The sequence below is a fragment of the Mustela lutreola genome, chromosome X (assembly GCF_030435805.1).
Source record: "Mustela lutreola isolate mMusLut2 chromosome X, mMusLut2.pri, whole genome shotgun sequence".
NCBI classification, from domain to species: Eukaryota; Metazoa; Chordata; class Mammalia; order Carnivora; family Mustelidae; genus Mustela; species Mustela lutreola.
The window spans coordinates 12746943-12760413 of NC_081308.1; the positions used below are offsets into that span (position 1 = coordinate 12746943).

The 13471-nt window shown below is 43.2% G+C and overlaps 1 protein-coding gene and 1 pseudogene across 3 annotated transcripts in view; both read left to right on the plus strand.

The window, feature by feature from the left end:
- The first annotated feature begins 4006 nt into the window (after positions 1-4006).
- The window catches only part of SYAP1 (synapse associated protein 1), a 30103-nt gene continuing 20638 nt past the window's right edge, over positions 4007-13471 (plus strand). Inside the window, exons 1-3 of one of the 3 annotated variants that reach the window (XM_059157160.1) lie at positions 4007-4308; positions 11694-11812; positions 12553-12619. In XM_059157160.1, the coding sequence (XP_059013143.1) occupies positions 4131-4308; positions 11694-11812; positions 12553-12619 (364 nt within the window). In that variant the 5' untranslated portion in view covers positions 4007-4130. The remainder of the gene's footprint in view (positions 4309-11693; positions 11813-12552; positions 12620-13471) is intronic. The other 2 variants (XM_059157162.1, XM_059157161.1) reach the window with 2 other exon arrangements.
- Positions 6103-6201, plus strand: LOC131822279 (U6 spliceosomal RNA; annotated as a pseudogene).

Here is a 13471-nt window from a genome sequence, read left to right on the forward strand (position 1 = left end):
AGTACTTGGAGGATGGCTGGTGCTGGGAGAGGACACAGGTTATTCAGGGGAAGGGAAGAACATACACAAACCACCGAACAAGAAAGGCTCTAACTGGACAACAGAAGGGTTTGGAGTTGAGATGGAAGTTAGCAAAGTGGTGAAATTTTTGAATAACCAGTGTGAGTTACTGGAGTACCAACTCACAAAAGTGTCATTGAAGATCTAGGGGAGTTTAGAAACCATAGTGTGTGATGATGCCCGCTATGATTTCATGAGCTATCTATAGGTAGATATATAAATATGGATATTTATGATAAAAGCAGTCTGTGGGCTGAGTAGAGGGAGGTGACTGAGGCAGTTGAGGGCCTGAGAGAATGTGAGATTGTGGTACTCCACTGGGAGTCTAGTCCACACAGGAAAGGATGGAGAGCAGTGTAGAGCTGATAGACTAGGAAGAAAAGAGACAGAACTAAAGACAAAGGCCTATGGGAATAAAGGAGCTGGCACGCTGTCACCAGCTGTGGTGTTGGCACTGGAGACTTCAAAGGGGGAATAACTCCAGAAGATGATTCAGTTTAGGGTCTGACAGCTGAAACAGAGTCAAATGAGTCGGTCAAGCACCACCAGGCCAGCGTGTGGGACACTGAGGTCCCTGGAACTTGGAGGAGTCCAAGGAACCAAATCTTGAGGCCAAGGAACCAAATCTTCAGTGAATGTGGAAGCTAATAGAAGCTAATAGAAGACAGCAACAAGGATGGGTGGGGAGGGTTGTATGGCAAAAATTCAATGAATTTCAAAGCAAAGGGGAATTTCTCCCCACCAAGGATGACACAGGAGTGTCATGAAAGCATCAGGAAGGAACTAGGCATGGTGATGTCAACTTCAGGGAAAATACACAGAGGCTCCACCCAGCGGGAAGTATATGGAAGCCCCAGTCTTCATGAAGGCCAATAAGTAAATTTTTTGAAAAGGAGGAAACACTTTTGGGGCACTGCGTGGCTCAGTCGGTTAAGCGTCTGCCTTCGGCTTATTCTATTCCTCTATGTAGCTAACAGATGAAAGATATTTTGTGACTACAAAGGGATTATTATGATGACGATTGTATTATTAATACAAAATGGAGAAAATATGAAGAGAAAAACAAATTTGATAACGGGATTCAGATGGACTGATTTGGGTGGGACAAGAATATTGTCATGAATAAATAAATGTTTATTCATGGCCCAAAACCAGCATAGAAACAAGAATTGAAAAAAGAAAGAGGAGAATACAAAGTCTGTCATTAAGTTGATTGCTCATACAATCTCTTATTTTGAAGACTTTTACCTTTCCCTGGGGAACAGAGCCATTCTTGTGGTTTTTGGGTACACCTGGAGATAAGGCAAAAGTAGAGCAGAATGGGCTGGGCCCTACCTCCGCACTGTATTTCTGCAGGTGAAGAAACTTGAAGGGCAGAAAGGACAGATAACAGGTCAAGGTTATTCATCTATTAGATGGTGACGTTAGAATCTTCATTCCTCTAGGCCTCTGACTGAAATTCTGGGCTCAGTCCAACCATACCTGAAATAACTATCCCTTTTCAGTAGAGTGTTGACTACTTTCATGTTCTTACTGACATAAATCCCAAAAAACACTGGTCCTAAGATGTCTCCTGACTTTCAAAACTAAATCAATACCCAGACTCTAAAAACAGGTTGAAATGTCATTGATGCCACTGAATCGTACACTTAAAAATAGTTAAAATAGAGGGGCACCTGGGTGGCTCAGTCGGTTAAGCGTCCAACTTTTAGTTCACCTCAGGTCCTGATCTCAGGTTCAGAAATTCAAACCCCGCACTGGGGTCCACACTCAGCGTGGAGCCTAAAAAAAGAAAAAGAAAAAAGTTAAAAGAGCAGATTTTATGTTAAATATATTTTACTACCGTTTAAAAAATTAATAGTATAATATAAAAAATGTTGAATTCTACACTTTAAATATGTTAATTATATGGTATTTGAATCATAACTCAATAAAGTTGTTTGACTCTAGGGTGCCTGGATGGCTCAGTCAGTTAAGCCTCTGTCTTCAGCCTCGGTCATGATCCTGAGGTCCTGAATGAGTTTCGAGTTGGGCACCCTGCTCAGCGGGGAGTCTGCTTCTCCCTCTCCCTCTGCCCTGCTCGTGCTCTCTCTCTCAAATAAATAAATAAAATCTTTTTTAAAAAGCTGTTTGGCGGGGCGCCTGGGTGGCTCAGTGGGTTAAGCCGCTGCCTTTGGCTCCAGTCATGGTCTCCGGGTCCTGGGATCGAGCCCCACATCGGGCTCCCTGCTCCACAGGGAGCCTGCTTCCCCCTCTCTCTCTGCCTGCTGCTCTGCCTACTTGTGATCTCTCTCTCTCTCTGTGTCAAATAAATAAAAAAAATATTTTTTTAAAAAAAGAAAAAAGCTGTTTGGCCTTACTAAGCCAAACTCCTGAACCTGAAATGTGAATATACCTTAGGATGAAAAACTGGAGAGCAGGGAAATCAGAATCAGAATCTGTCATAATCTGTCCCCACATACTCCCCCAGGACACTGGAAATAGGTGGGAGGAGGAGGAATAATGGGTGTCTTTCGCCAACAGATTGCTCAAGACTGTGCTTATGAAATCTGCTCATGCACTCCCTGCTCTAGAGGGGTAGCTGTTCACTCGACCAGTTTTTTTTTTTCATTTTCATGTTATTATGGAAAAAGTTAAAAGTATAGAGCAGCATACATAAAAGTATAAACACCAGCTTGCACACCTGTCAAACCATGACCAACCTTGTTTCTTCTCTATCCCTACCCATTTTCTACTCCGCTTTCTGTATTAATTTGAGGCAAATGACAGACATCCTATCATTTCTCTGGGAAATATCTCAGTACAACTGTCTAAAAGAAAAGAACTCCTTTAAGTACACACAATACCATCGCCACAATTTAAAAATTAACCATCCCAACGTCTATGAACACATAAATGGATAAACAAAAGGCAGTGTATACAGACAACAGAATATCATTCAGCCTTTTTTAAACGTAGCCTTTTAAATCAGAATTTCAGGAAAATTCTGACACATGCTACAATGTAGATAAACATCAAGGACATCTGCTAAGTGAAATAAGCTAGTCACGAAAGCACAAGTATGGTAGGATTCCACTTATATGAGGTTCCTGGAGTAGTCACACTCATAGAGACATAAAGTAAAATGGTGAGTCCCAGGGGCTGGTGGGAGGAAAGAACGGGGAGTTGTTTAATGGGTACAGTCTCAGTTTTGCAACTTGAAGAGTTTTGGAGATTGGTTACCACGATATAAATGTACTTAACACTACTGAACTGTACACTTAAAAATGGTTGCGATGTTAAATTTCATGGATGTGCTACCACAATTAAAATTTTAGTAATTTCTTAATTTCATGAACTATCCTGCACTGAAATTTCCAGTTCTTATAAATGTCGTGCTTTTCCCCTCAGTGTTTGTTTGAATTAGGATCCAAATAAAATCCACAGGTTGCCATGGATTATGGCTCTTAAATCATTTCTAATCTCTAGGTTCCCCTTCCCCTATCTTCCTTGCAATTTATTTGAAGAAACAAGGTCATTTGTCCTGTGGTTTCTCACGGCTTAGATTCTGCTACCCTCATCCCGTGATGTCCTGTAACACTTTCCTTAGTCCTCTGTACTCCCTGTAAATTAGTTGTTGGACTAATTGGCCCTGGGCCAATTTTGACTGGGACTCAGAAAGGGGCTAAAGACGTCCTTTTCTGCGGCGACGGCCCAGCTGGACCTGAAAAGGCGAAGCTAAATCGGCAGCCAAGCTGCTTAGAGTGACAGAGACGCCGTTTACACGTCTGGGTCAGTCACCGGAGGAGAAAGGACCGGGCGGGACTACGCTGTGAAAACCCATTGTCTACTTTCCACGAACGTCATAAAGTCACTGAACTCAACGGCCTACGGGGCGGGGCCTTTTGCGGAAATGACGTACGCGCGGCTGGCGCAGAGCGGCCATAGAGACGGGGAGACGGATAGAGAGGCTGCTCCAGGGTCGCACTTCCGGCCATCTCCCTGGGAGACGCGCATTGTGAAGTCCGGAGCCGGCCGTGCCAGTTAGGGTCTCCGGCGACCGGGACCGCAGTGGCGGCCCCGCGGGCGGGATGTTCCGGGGTTTGAGCAGTTGGTTTGGCTTGGAGCAGCCGGCGGCGGGTGGCCGGCAATCTGAGGGAGACGCTCCACCCCAGCAGTGCTCTGAAGTGGTGTCCGAGTCTGCGGACGGGGAGCCGCGTCAAGCGGGGAACCAGGAACTCCTTCTTCACCAGGCGAAAGGCCTCGGCAGTGAGTCTCCTTCGGCCCTGAGGACCAGAGCGGGGGGGCGCGGGGGGCGGGGGACGGTGTCCGCTCCCTTTTCTTGACGCCCGAGTGCGCGGACCCGACTGGTTGCGGGGTGTGGGTTGGGTGGAAGGGGAGGAAGTTTGTCACTCGGTCGTCTTGGGACGGGAGAAGTTGGTAAGGATCTGGGCAAGGCTGAAGCTTCATCTAGCAGTCAAACAAATCCTGTGCCTGAAGTTCCTGAGGTCAGGTCAGTCTTGACGAGGTGTGTCAACATTGGGAGCCAGGGCCTCCGTAAAACAGTGTGTCTCGACGTCTTTAGGTTTGACAAGGAATGGTTTTTGTTGAGTTCTCCAGCGTTCACCTCCACGCCCCCACCCGCACCAGGGCGGGGGACGTTGAAGAGCATAAGTTGGTTGGGAAAGTGCTCTTTTGTGCCCTTAGGGCACAGTGAGTTGTCTGAAGTAAATCGTGGGAACAGTTACGGAAGGCCTCCCTCTCAGGCTGGTCTCCTTTGTCGGTGCAGTGGGAATTTTTTTTTTTTTTTTTTAAAGACAGGAAAGTAGCTGTCCATTTTGTCTGAACTTTGCTACTAGATGTTTGATATCTCATTTAATCTGTTAAACCTCCCAGTGAGTTGGGAGAACAAGCCCAGAGTTAATGGCTCAAAGTTATACTGATAGTAAGTGGTAGACGTGCAATTTGAACCTAGGTCTGTCTAATTTGAAAGCCCATACTCTTTGTGAGCCACAGTCTAATTAGGAGAGTAAAAGTAGTAGGCTTGAAGAAGAAACACATAGCTCTGGTAATTCTGATTCTGGAGACCTTGGCGGGCTTAAATAATCAAAACGTCTTTGAGGAGGTGGGGCCTAAAGCAGATGGCACAACAAGTGACAGAACTGCAGTAAAGGTAGTCACTAAGTTAAGCAGGCATTTTTTATGAATCTACTAAAAGGCCAGGGCATAGGAGAGGCTGGAGCCTGAGAGTGAAGAAACACATATTTGAATAAGAAAGGCTCTAACATTCAAGAAGTTTGGGGAAGGGACAGGGAAAACAGACATAATCTCAAGACATGGCAGTACAGAATCTTGGCTCAAGGTCCCCAAACTCCACAAGAGAAATAAAACTAAGTGCTGTGCAACAAAATCTCTAAAGAGGGAACAACTGGGGACGCCTGGGTGGCTCAGTTGGTTAAGCAGCAGCTCAGGTCATGATCCCAGTGTCCTGGGATCGAGTCCCACATCGGGCTCCTTGCTCAGCAGGGAGCCTGCTTCTCCCTCTGCCTCTGCTGCCACTCTGTCTGCCTGTGCTCGCTCTCCCCCCTCCAATAAATAAATAAAATCTTGGGACGCCTGGGTGGTTCAGTTGATTGGACGACTGCCTTCGGCTCAGGTCATGATCCCGGAGTCCCGGGATCGAGTCCCGCATCGGGCTCCCAGCTGCATGGGGAGTCTGCTTCTCCCTCTGACCTTCTCCTCGCTCATGCTCTCTCTCACTGTCTCTCTCTCTCTCTCAAATAAATAAATAAAATCTTTAAAAATAAATAAATAAATAAATAAAATCTTTTAAAAAAATATTTAAAAAAGAGGGAACAACTGTTTGCTGTCCCTTTATGTAGAGAATTGAGAAGAAATGAGCTTGCAGTACTCAAAGGGATTTGAGATGAATTGGACTAGAGCAGAAAGGCTATGTTAGGTAGTTGAGAGGAAAAGCAGGGTATGGGCGTTTACTCCATTTCATAGAACATAGGGAACCATTTTTGTCGATCTTCAGGGGACTATCAAAAGTCACTTTTTTTAGTGCTCGCTTCGGCAGCACATATACTAAAAAATTGGAACGATACAGAGAAGATTAGCATGGCCCCTGCGCAAGGATGACACGCAAAAGTCACTTTTTTTAAAGTAATCTCTATGCCCAGTGTGGGGCTTGAACTCACAACCCTGAGATCAAGAGTCACATGCTCTAATGACTGAGCCATCGGGCACCCCAAAAATCAATTCTTAAAACAGCAAGGGCTTTATTGTCAACTTGAAACCTCACATTTGTATTTACTTCTTTTTTTAAAAAAAAGATTTTATTATTATTTGTCAGAGAGAGAGAGAGAGCGCACACAAGCAAGGGGAACAGCAGGTGGAGAGAGAAGCAGGCTCCTTGCTGAGCAAGGAGCCTGATGTAGGACTGGATCCCAGGATGTTGGGATCATGACCTGAGCTGAAGGCAGATGCTCAACGCCTAAGCCACCTAGGCATCCCTGTATTTACTTATTTTTTTTTTTTTTGAAGATTTTATTTATTTGAGAAACAGCAGGAGCAGGGGGAGGGAGAGGGGGAGAGAGAAGCAGACTCTCAGGTGAGCAGGGATCCTGTCTCACGGCTCTGTCCCAGGCCCTGGGCTCATGACCTGAGCCAAAGGCAGATGCTTAACTGACTAAGCCACCCAGGCACCCCTAAAATAAATGTATTTTTGATATGGGTGTCTACTTTGGAGTCTAATGCTCCCATCCCGTGCTTTCCTTACCAGACTCTTGGTGTTTGGGTTAGATGGAGGTATGCCCTCACCCTCACTTCCTTGCCCACAAACAAATTGTGAACGTAAAGTTTCCAAATAAGTGAGAGTTCTTTTGGTTCTGAAATTTATGTTATTTTAAAAAGATGTAAAGGTTCTAGTTTATACATAAACCTTCAGAAAGATAAGAGAGATGATCAGATATTTTTCTACATACTGATTCTAAGCGGTAGGTTATCTTTATTTTTTTAAATTTTATTTTTTTTTAAGATTTTATATATGTATTTGACACAGAGAGAAAAAACACAAGCAGCAGGGAGGGACAGAGGGAGAGGGAGATGCCAACTCCCGGCTGAGCAGGGAGCCTGATGCGGGGCTGGATCCCAGGACCCCAGGATCAGGACCTGAGTGAAAGGCAGACACTTCATGACTGAGCCACCCAGGCACCCTGTATGTTATCTAAAAAGACTCCTCTCTCCTTTTTTTTTTTTTTTTTAAAGAGATTGTATTTATTTATTTGGGAGACAGAGAAAAGCGGTGGGGAGAGGAAGAGAGAGAGAGAGAGAGAGAGAGAGAAGCAGACTCCCTGCTGAGCAGAAGGCCCCATTGGGTGGGGGGGGCTTGATCCCAGGACCTCCAGGAGATCGTGACCTCCTGGAAAGGCAGAGGCTTAACCGACTGAGCCACCTAGGTGCCCCCAAAAGACCCCCCTCTTAAAAACTGAAATTATGTGTCTCTGAGCCTGACTCCCACTACATAGATTGGTTTCTTTAGCCTTTTAAAATCTACATGGACTCTCCTGGAAGCCCAGTTTGTTTTGTAAACACTTGTTGAGTGCTTGCCTTCAAGGTTGGATCCTAAATATTTCTGGTTCCTGGTGATCTATTTGTAAATTTAGGCAATTCACCAGTTACAAATGGTGGACACCCAGGCCTAGATTCCACTCCCCCACCCAAAAACAAACCTTCCTATTCTTGGTCCTCCCTTCTGATGAACTCTGTTCTCCTAGGATTACCTGCTTCAGAAGGAGGGCAGTTTATAAGGGAACTCACTGAAGAGCTCCTCCCTACCTCCCTAAAGGGAGGCCTCACGTCCCAAAGTAACTTCTTATTCAGCACATATTGGTTGCTTGGTTTTTGTTAAAGTCGACTAAATTGAAGCTTTATCTATGTTCTTCTTTTGAAAAACAAACAAACAAACCCATATCTCTGAGAGTGTTAAATACATGAGTCATTCGCACAGTTTAAATATATGGAAGGATGGCCAAAAATGAGCTTTGGCTTTTTCAAAACTGTCCTGAAGACCAGTCCATGCCCAGAAATGGAGGAAGGGCTACATCCTCTTCTCCTTTGAAAAGTACTCTTAGTAGGTGCAGTGGAACTGTATTAATTAGGCCATCCTCTTTCTGTAAGGAAAGCGCATTTCAAATTCTAGGTGTCTAACTTGCCTAGTTTGCAACTAAGAAGGCCCCAAAAGTTAGTGTGTATGTAGGAAAATACATGTGTGCTTCAGTACAGAAGAATGTATGTGTTCTTCAATACAGAAGTAACATAACTAATTCAGTTCTGATGCCAAATCCAGGTTTACCATGGGGGAAGGTAGTACAAATGGTCAAGAGCTTGGATCCCAAAATTGGGGTGGTTTTGGCAGGGAGGATGGGGATAGGCATTGGCTAGGCAGTCGGCAGAGTCTGCCACTATCTTAATGGGCAGATCATTTATCCTTTGTGAGCCTTGGCTTACCTATCTGTAAACTGGGGAGATTATACCTATGCTTCCCAGGATGATTGTGAGATTAAAATTACTATTTTCATTGTTAGCAGTTTGCTCCCTCCTTCCATAAGGTTGTGTAGTCTTACTCACCGAGAGCCATTTTATCTAGTTTTCCTTTTCTTCTTGGGTTGCTGCTTTAGTTCAGACCTTCTCTTTGTGCCTATGTTCCTGAAGTGGACATTGTACTCCTGTTACTTCCTGTTAACTCTTATCTTCGTCTCAATTTTTTCTAACCAGTTAATGAAAACTGTCTTTAACTTGGTGTCACCCAATATATTAATTTGCAAAATTAATAAACCACTTCTTCTCTTTATGAGCTTCTTACTTGAAAATCTCCTGTCACGCTTTCCCATACCCCACTCCCTCTAATTTCGGAATCTAGTCCACTCTAATTACTCTTGGGAGACCTTCTCCCTCCCTCCCTCTGAGTGCCTCTGTTCAATGATTATTCTTGGTCCTCTTGTCTTTGAGCCTTTTATTGGCTTATTTGTTTAGAAATAAGGACATTCCTTGAGGACAAGAACTATACTTCCTCCAGTGTTCTCTGTATTCATGTATTCCACTCTTGGGAATCATTAAAATCTGAGGATTGAGATTTAGTATGCTAAATACCAGTTTTAATTTTTTTAAGTTTATTTATTATTTAAGTAATTCGTATGCCCAATGTGAGACTCGAACTCATGACCCCAAGATCCACAGTCACACGCTCTTCCAATTAGCCAAGCACCCCTAAAATACCAGGTTTATTTTTAAACATTTTTTTAAAGATTTTATTATTTATTTGACAGAGAGAGATCACAAGTAGGCAGAGAGGCAGACAGAGAGAGAGAGAGAGAGAGAGAGAGGAGGAAGCAGGCTCCCTGCTGAGCAGAGAGCCCGATGCGGGACTCGATCCCAGGACCCTGAGATCATGACCTGAGCCGAAGGCAGCGGCTTAACCCACTGAGCCACCCAGGCGCCCCTAAAATACCAGTTTTTAAAAGGCAGTTCTCCTTAGAATAAAAATGATGATTCTAATTTAAAATATTTTCCTGAGAAAATCTTAAAAGGAATCCTGCTCTTTTAGAACTTTGGCTTTCTTTGACTATCAGCAAAGAATATTTTTACAAAATAATCTGGCTGTCTACCACATTCATTGCACCACTCTGTAGGATACACTGGTGAATCAGACAACCTCGATCCCTGCCGCAGTGGGACTTAAGGCGGGCCTTCAGTCTGAGAAGACAGAACCACCAAGTAATCAGTATAGTGTCGTGAATGTTGTTGGTCTGACAACACAGATGTTGAGAGAACACATCTCCAGAGCTCTTGCTCTAGTCAAGGAGCCAGGGAACATTGCCTGAGAAGTGCTATGTAAGCAGAAACCCACAGTATACGTAGAGTTAGCCAGATAAAGGAAGGGCAGCTAAATGTTTCAAACCAAGGAATAATGTATCTGAGACGTCCTTGGAGATCCTCAAGAATTTCTTAGGGTCACGTGAGTGTAGAATAGGAGGGGGAAGAACGGCAAGAATGAAACCAGAGGCAAGTCATAGCCTATAGTATAGTCACAATGGGTTGTTGACATCACTGACAGGTAAGTGCCACCAGACATAATGGGAGAAAGTAGACTGTTTATGGTAAGGGTGACAGAAAGTGCGAGAGAAAGTCCTTCAGATTGGCAGATAGTTCTGCTGCTCCCAGATAGACAGTACCAGTTGCCTGATTCTCTGGAAGAGATACCAGGCACCGGTGAGGATTTAATCCCATGTTCTGAGCTCCCTTTGCCATTCTTATCTGGCTTTGCCCCCCTGCTGAGTGCTGTGAGAGTCCACCTGCCTGCCCTCAGCAGGTGCGAGTAGCCAAGGCAAGACCTCCCTAACAGAGAGTGCTTCCCACAGATGAGGCTGGAAGGCCAGTTGCCCAGCAAGTCCGCTTTAGAACCTGCCTGAGGTTGCTTCCCGCAGCCTACGTTGTATACAGTGTGGACTTCAAAGTGTACTTGCTATGTACAGATCTTTATGTTACAGCTGCGATAAAGCCTTGGTACTTGTCTTTTCAAGTCTTCAGGAAAGTTAATTTTGTGCTTTTGCTTTGTTTTGTAAAGATGAAAGTTTGCGTGTTCTGGTTTTATTTTTATTTATTCATTTATTTTTAAAGATCTTATTTATTTATTTGACACAGAAAGAGCACGAGCAGGGGGAGAAGCAGGTCTCCTGCTGAGTGGGGAACCTGATGCAGGGCTCGATCCCAGGACCATGGGATCATGACCTGAGCTGAAGGAGGACACTTACTGACTGAGCCACCCAGACACCCCTATGTGTTCCAGTTTTAATCTTACTCTGCGTATTTGCTCATTATTATTAGTTAAGAGGGTGATTTATATTTATATTAGGACTTGCCAAGATTTCTTTTTTTTTTTTTTTTTTTTTTAAGATTTTATTTATTTGGCAGACAGAGATCACAAGTAGGGAGAGAGGAGGCTCGATCGCGGGGCTCGATCCGAGGACCCTGAGATCATGACCTGAGCCAAAGGCATAGGCCTAACCCACTGAGCCACCCAGGCGCCCACCCACCCCTTTTTTTTTTAATTTTTAATTTTTAATTTTTTATAAACATATATTTTTATCCCCAGGGGTACAGGTCTGTGAATCACCAGGTTTACACACTTCACAGCACTCACCAAAGCACATATCCTCCCCAATGTCCATAATCCCTAGGGAAGGAAGGGCATATTTTCTTTGGACAAGAGGGAAGGAAAAAATAAAATAGGATATTTAGGGTCTAGAAAAGAAGGAAAGTGCAAGGAGCCTTGATCTTTTTTCTGAAGTTGGAAGGGAGATTATCTACTGAGATAAATTAAAATGAGAAGCTGGAGAAAGGCAAGTCTGAAACAGCTTCTGTGGGAGAAGGGGTGGGAGTATGCTAGCGCTCTTTGAAAGGGATGAGCTAAAGGCCGTGTGTGGATGGCTCGTCCACCCAGAAAGTGGAGTACTCTCGGTATTTGAAGTCCTGCTTAGCAGGAATCATGCCCTACGGTTTAAGATTCCCATGAGAGCTCTTTAAGGGAACAATCACAAATATAAAAACCATTGTACTTGAATGGAGCATAGACTGTCTTTTATTCTTTACAGACTATCTCTTTAGCTTTGCAACTGCTGCTACAAAAAAGATAACTGAATCAGTTGCTGAAACAGCACAGACAATAAAGAAATCAGTAGAAGAAGGAAAGATAGATGACATCATTGATAAGGTACATTTAAACATCTTTCAAAATTCATTAGCAGCTAATTATCCCTTTTTATGAACTTTATTAACCCAAGTAGGGTATCATATTCTGATAAAAATATTAATTGTTTTGAGGTTCTTGGGTATAAGAAGTAACTATGATTTAAATAACCTTGGTTTTAATTTTAATATATTCTAAAATACACTGGTAATCTTGGGTAACACTAAACTTTTTATATTGTGAGTTTAATTTTAAACTGTAACTGTTTCCATATATTTATGTCTTTGCATCATTCATCTAGGTGTTTAAAGTCCTAACCCATTAGAAATTGCACTTTTAAGACTTGAAGTAAGTTTGTTCATTTCCTGCAGTGGTAGAATGCAGGCGCAGGGAATTTCATTTATGTTGGTAATTATTTGAGCTAAGGAGGTCATCAGTTAAACTTTAGCTAGCTTATTATTGTAGTATTTGTTAGAATGAGATTAGACTTGGCTTTTATTGTTTTTTTGGACTAAAGCAAAAATTCAGTTTTTAACTCAGTTTATCTTTGCATTTGAAAAGGTAATCTATCATAAAAAGAGTTATATACTTAAAATTCAGAAATGTTGAATTTCTGTTTGTTGGGGAAAGGGTAAGTACTACTTTTTTAAACCATTTGAAGAAAATTAATAAACTATCTCCCTGACTTTCCAAATCTTAAAGGTAATTCTTACCTAATAATAAAGTTCTCAAAGTAACTTGCCTCTTTATATATTTTTTAACAGACAATTATAGGAGATTTTCAGAAGGAACAGAAAAAATTTGTTGAGGAACAGCATACCAAAAAGTCAGGTATGATACTGGTTTTTTGTACACAAGATACTTACCTGCCAGCACTTACTAGTGTACCAGACACCACACTAAAGGCTCTTGACAATAGAAAAATGTGTAAGTAACAGCCCCATCCTTCAGGCAGCAGAAAGACTAGTTGGGGGAGACAAGCTCATAAACCTTTGGGCGTTAAAGGAAGGAAGGATATTGTTCCCTGTGCCTGGGATGGAGGGTGAGACCAGTGGGTGATGGCCCGTCTTGGGGAGCTGGCTCTGAAGGAGAGTGAGCTTTCATTTCTCGGTTTAGAACATGTCCAGCACAGTATGTGATGTACACATAATAGGCACTTAGCAAAAGTTGGCTCTCTTCCCATTCTTTTCGGGAGGAAAAAATGAAAGAGCTTTCCAGCAGAGTGACAGAGGGCTAGGAAAAGTCACATGGTGTTGTGGGAAGTTACTCAGTACATTTCTTTTTTTTTATATAAAGAGATTTTATTTATTTATTAGAGAGAGAGAGAGCAGGGGGAGAGGGAGAGGGACAAGCAGACACCAACACACACCCCCCGCTGAGCAGGGAGCCTAAAGCGGGAATCGATCCCGGGACCCTGAGATCAGGACCTGAGCCGAAGTCAGACACTTAACCAACTGAGCCACCCAGGTGCCCCTCAATACATTTCTTTACTGACAAGTGCTCGTTTAAATGTTTGATAGTTATTGGGTCTCAGAATGTCTACTTCTGCTGTTCGGATATCATTCAAACACAAAACTGGCCTCATGTCTTTGAATTTGACAAAGGGGTAAAATAATTCGATCAGTTTGTACAGTGCTACAAATTCAGAAAGAGCTACTTAGTCATGTGGTGAATCAGGCATGG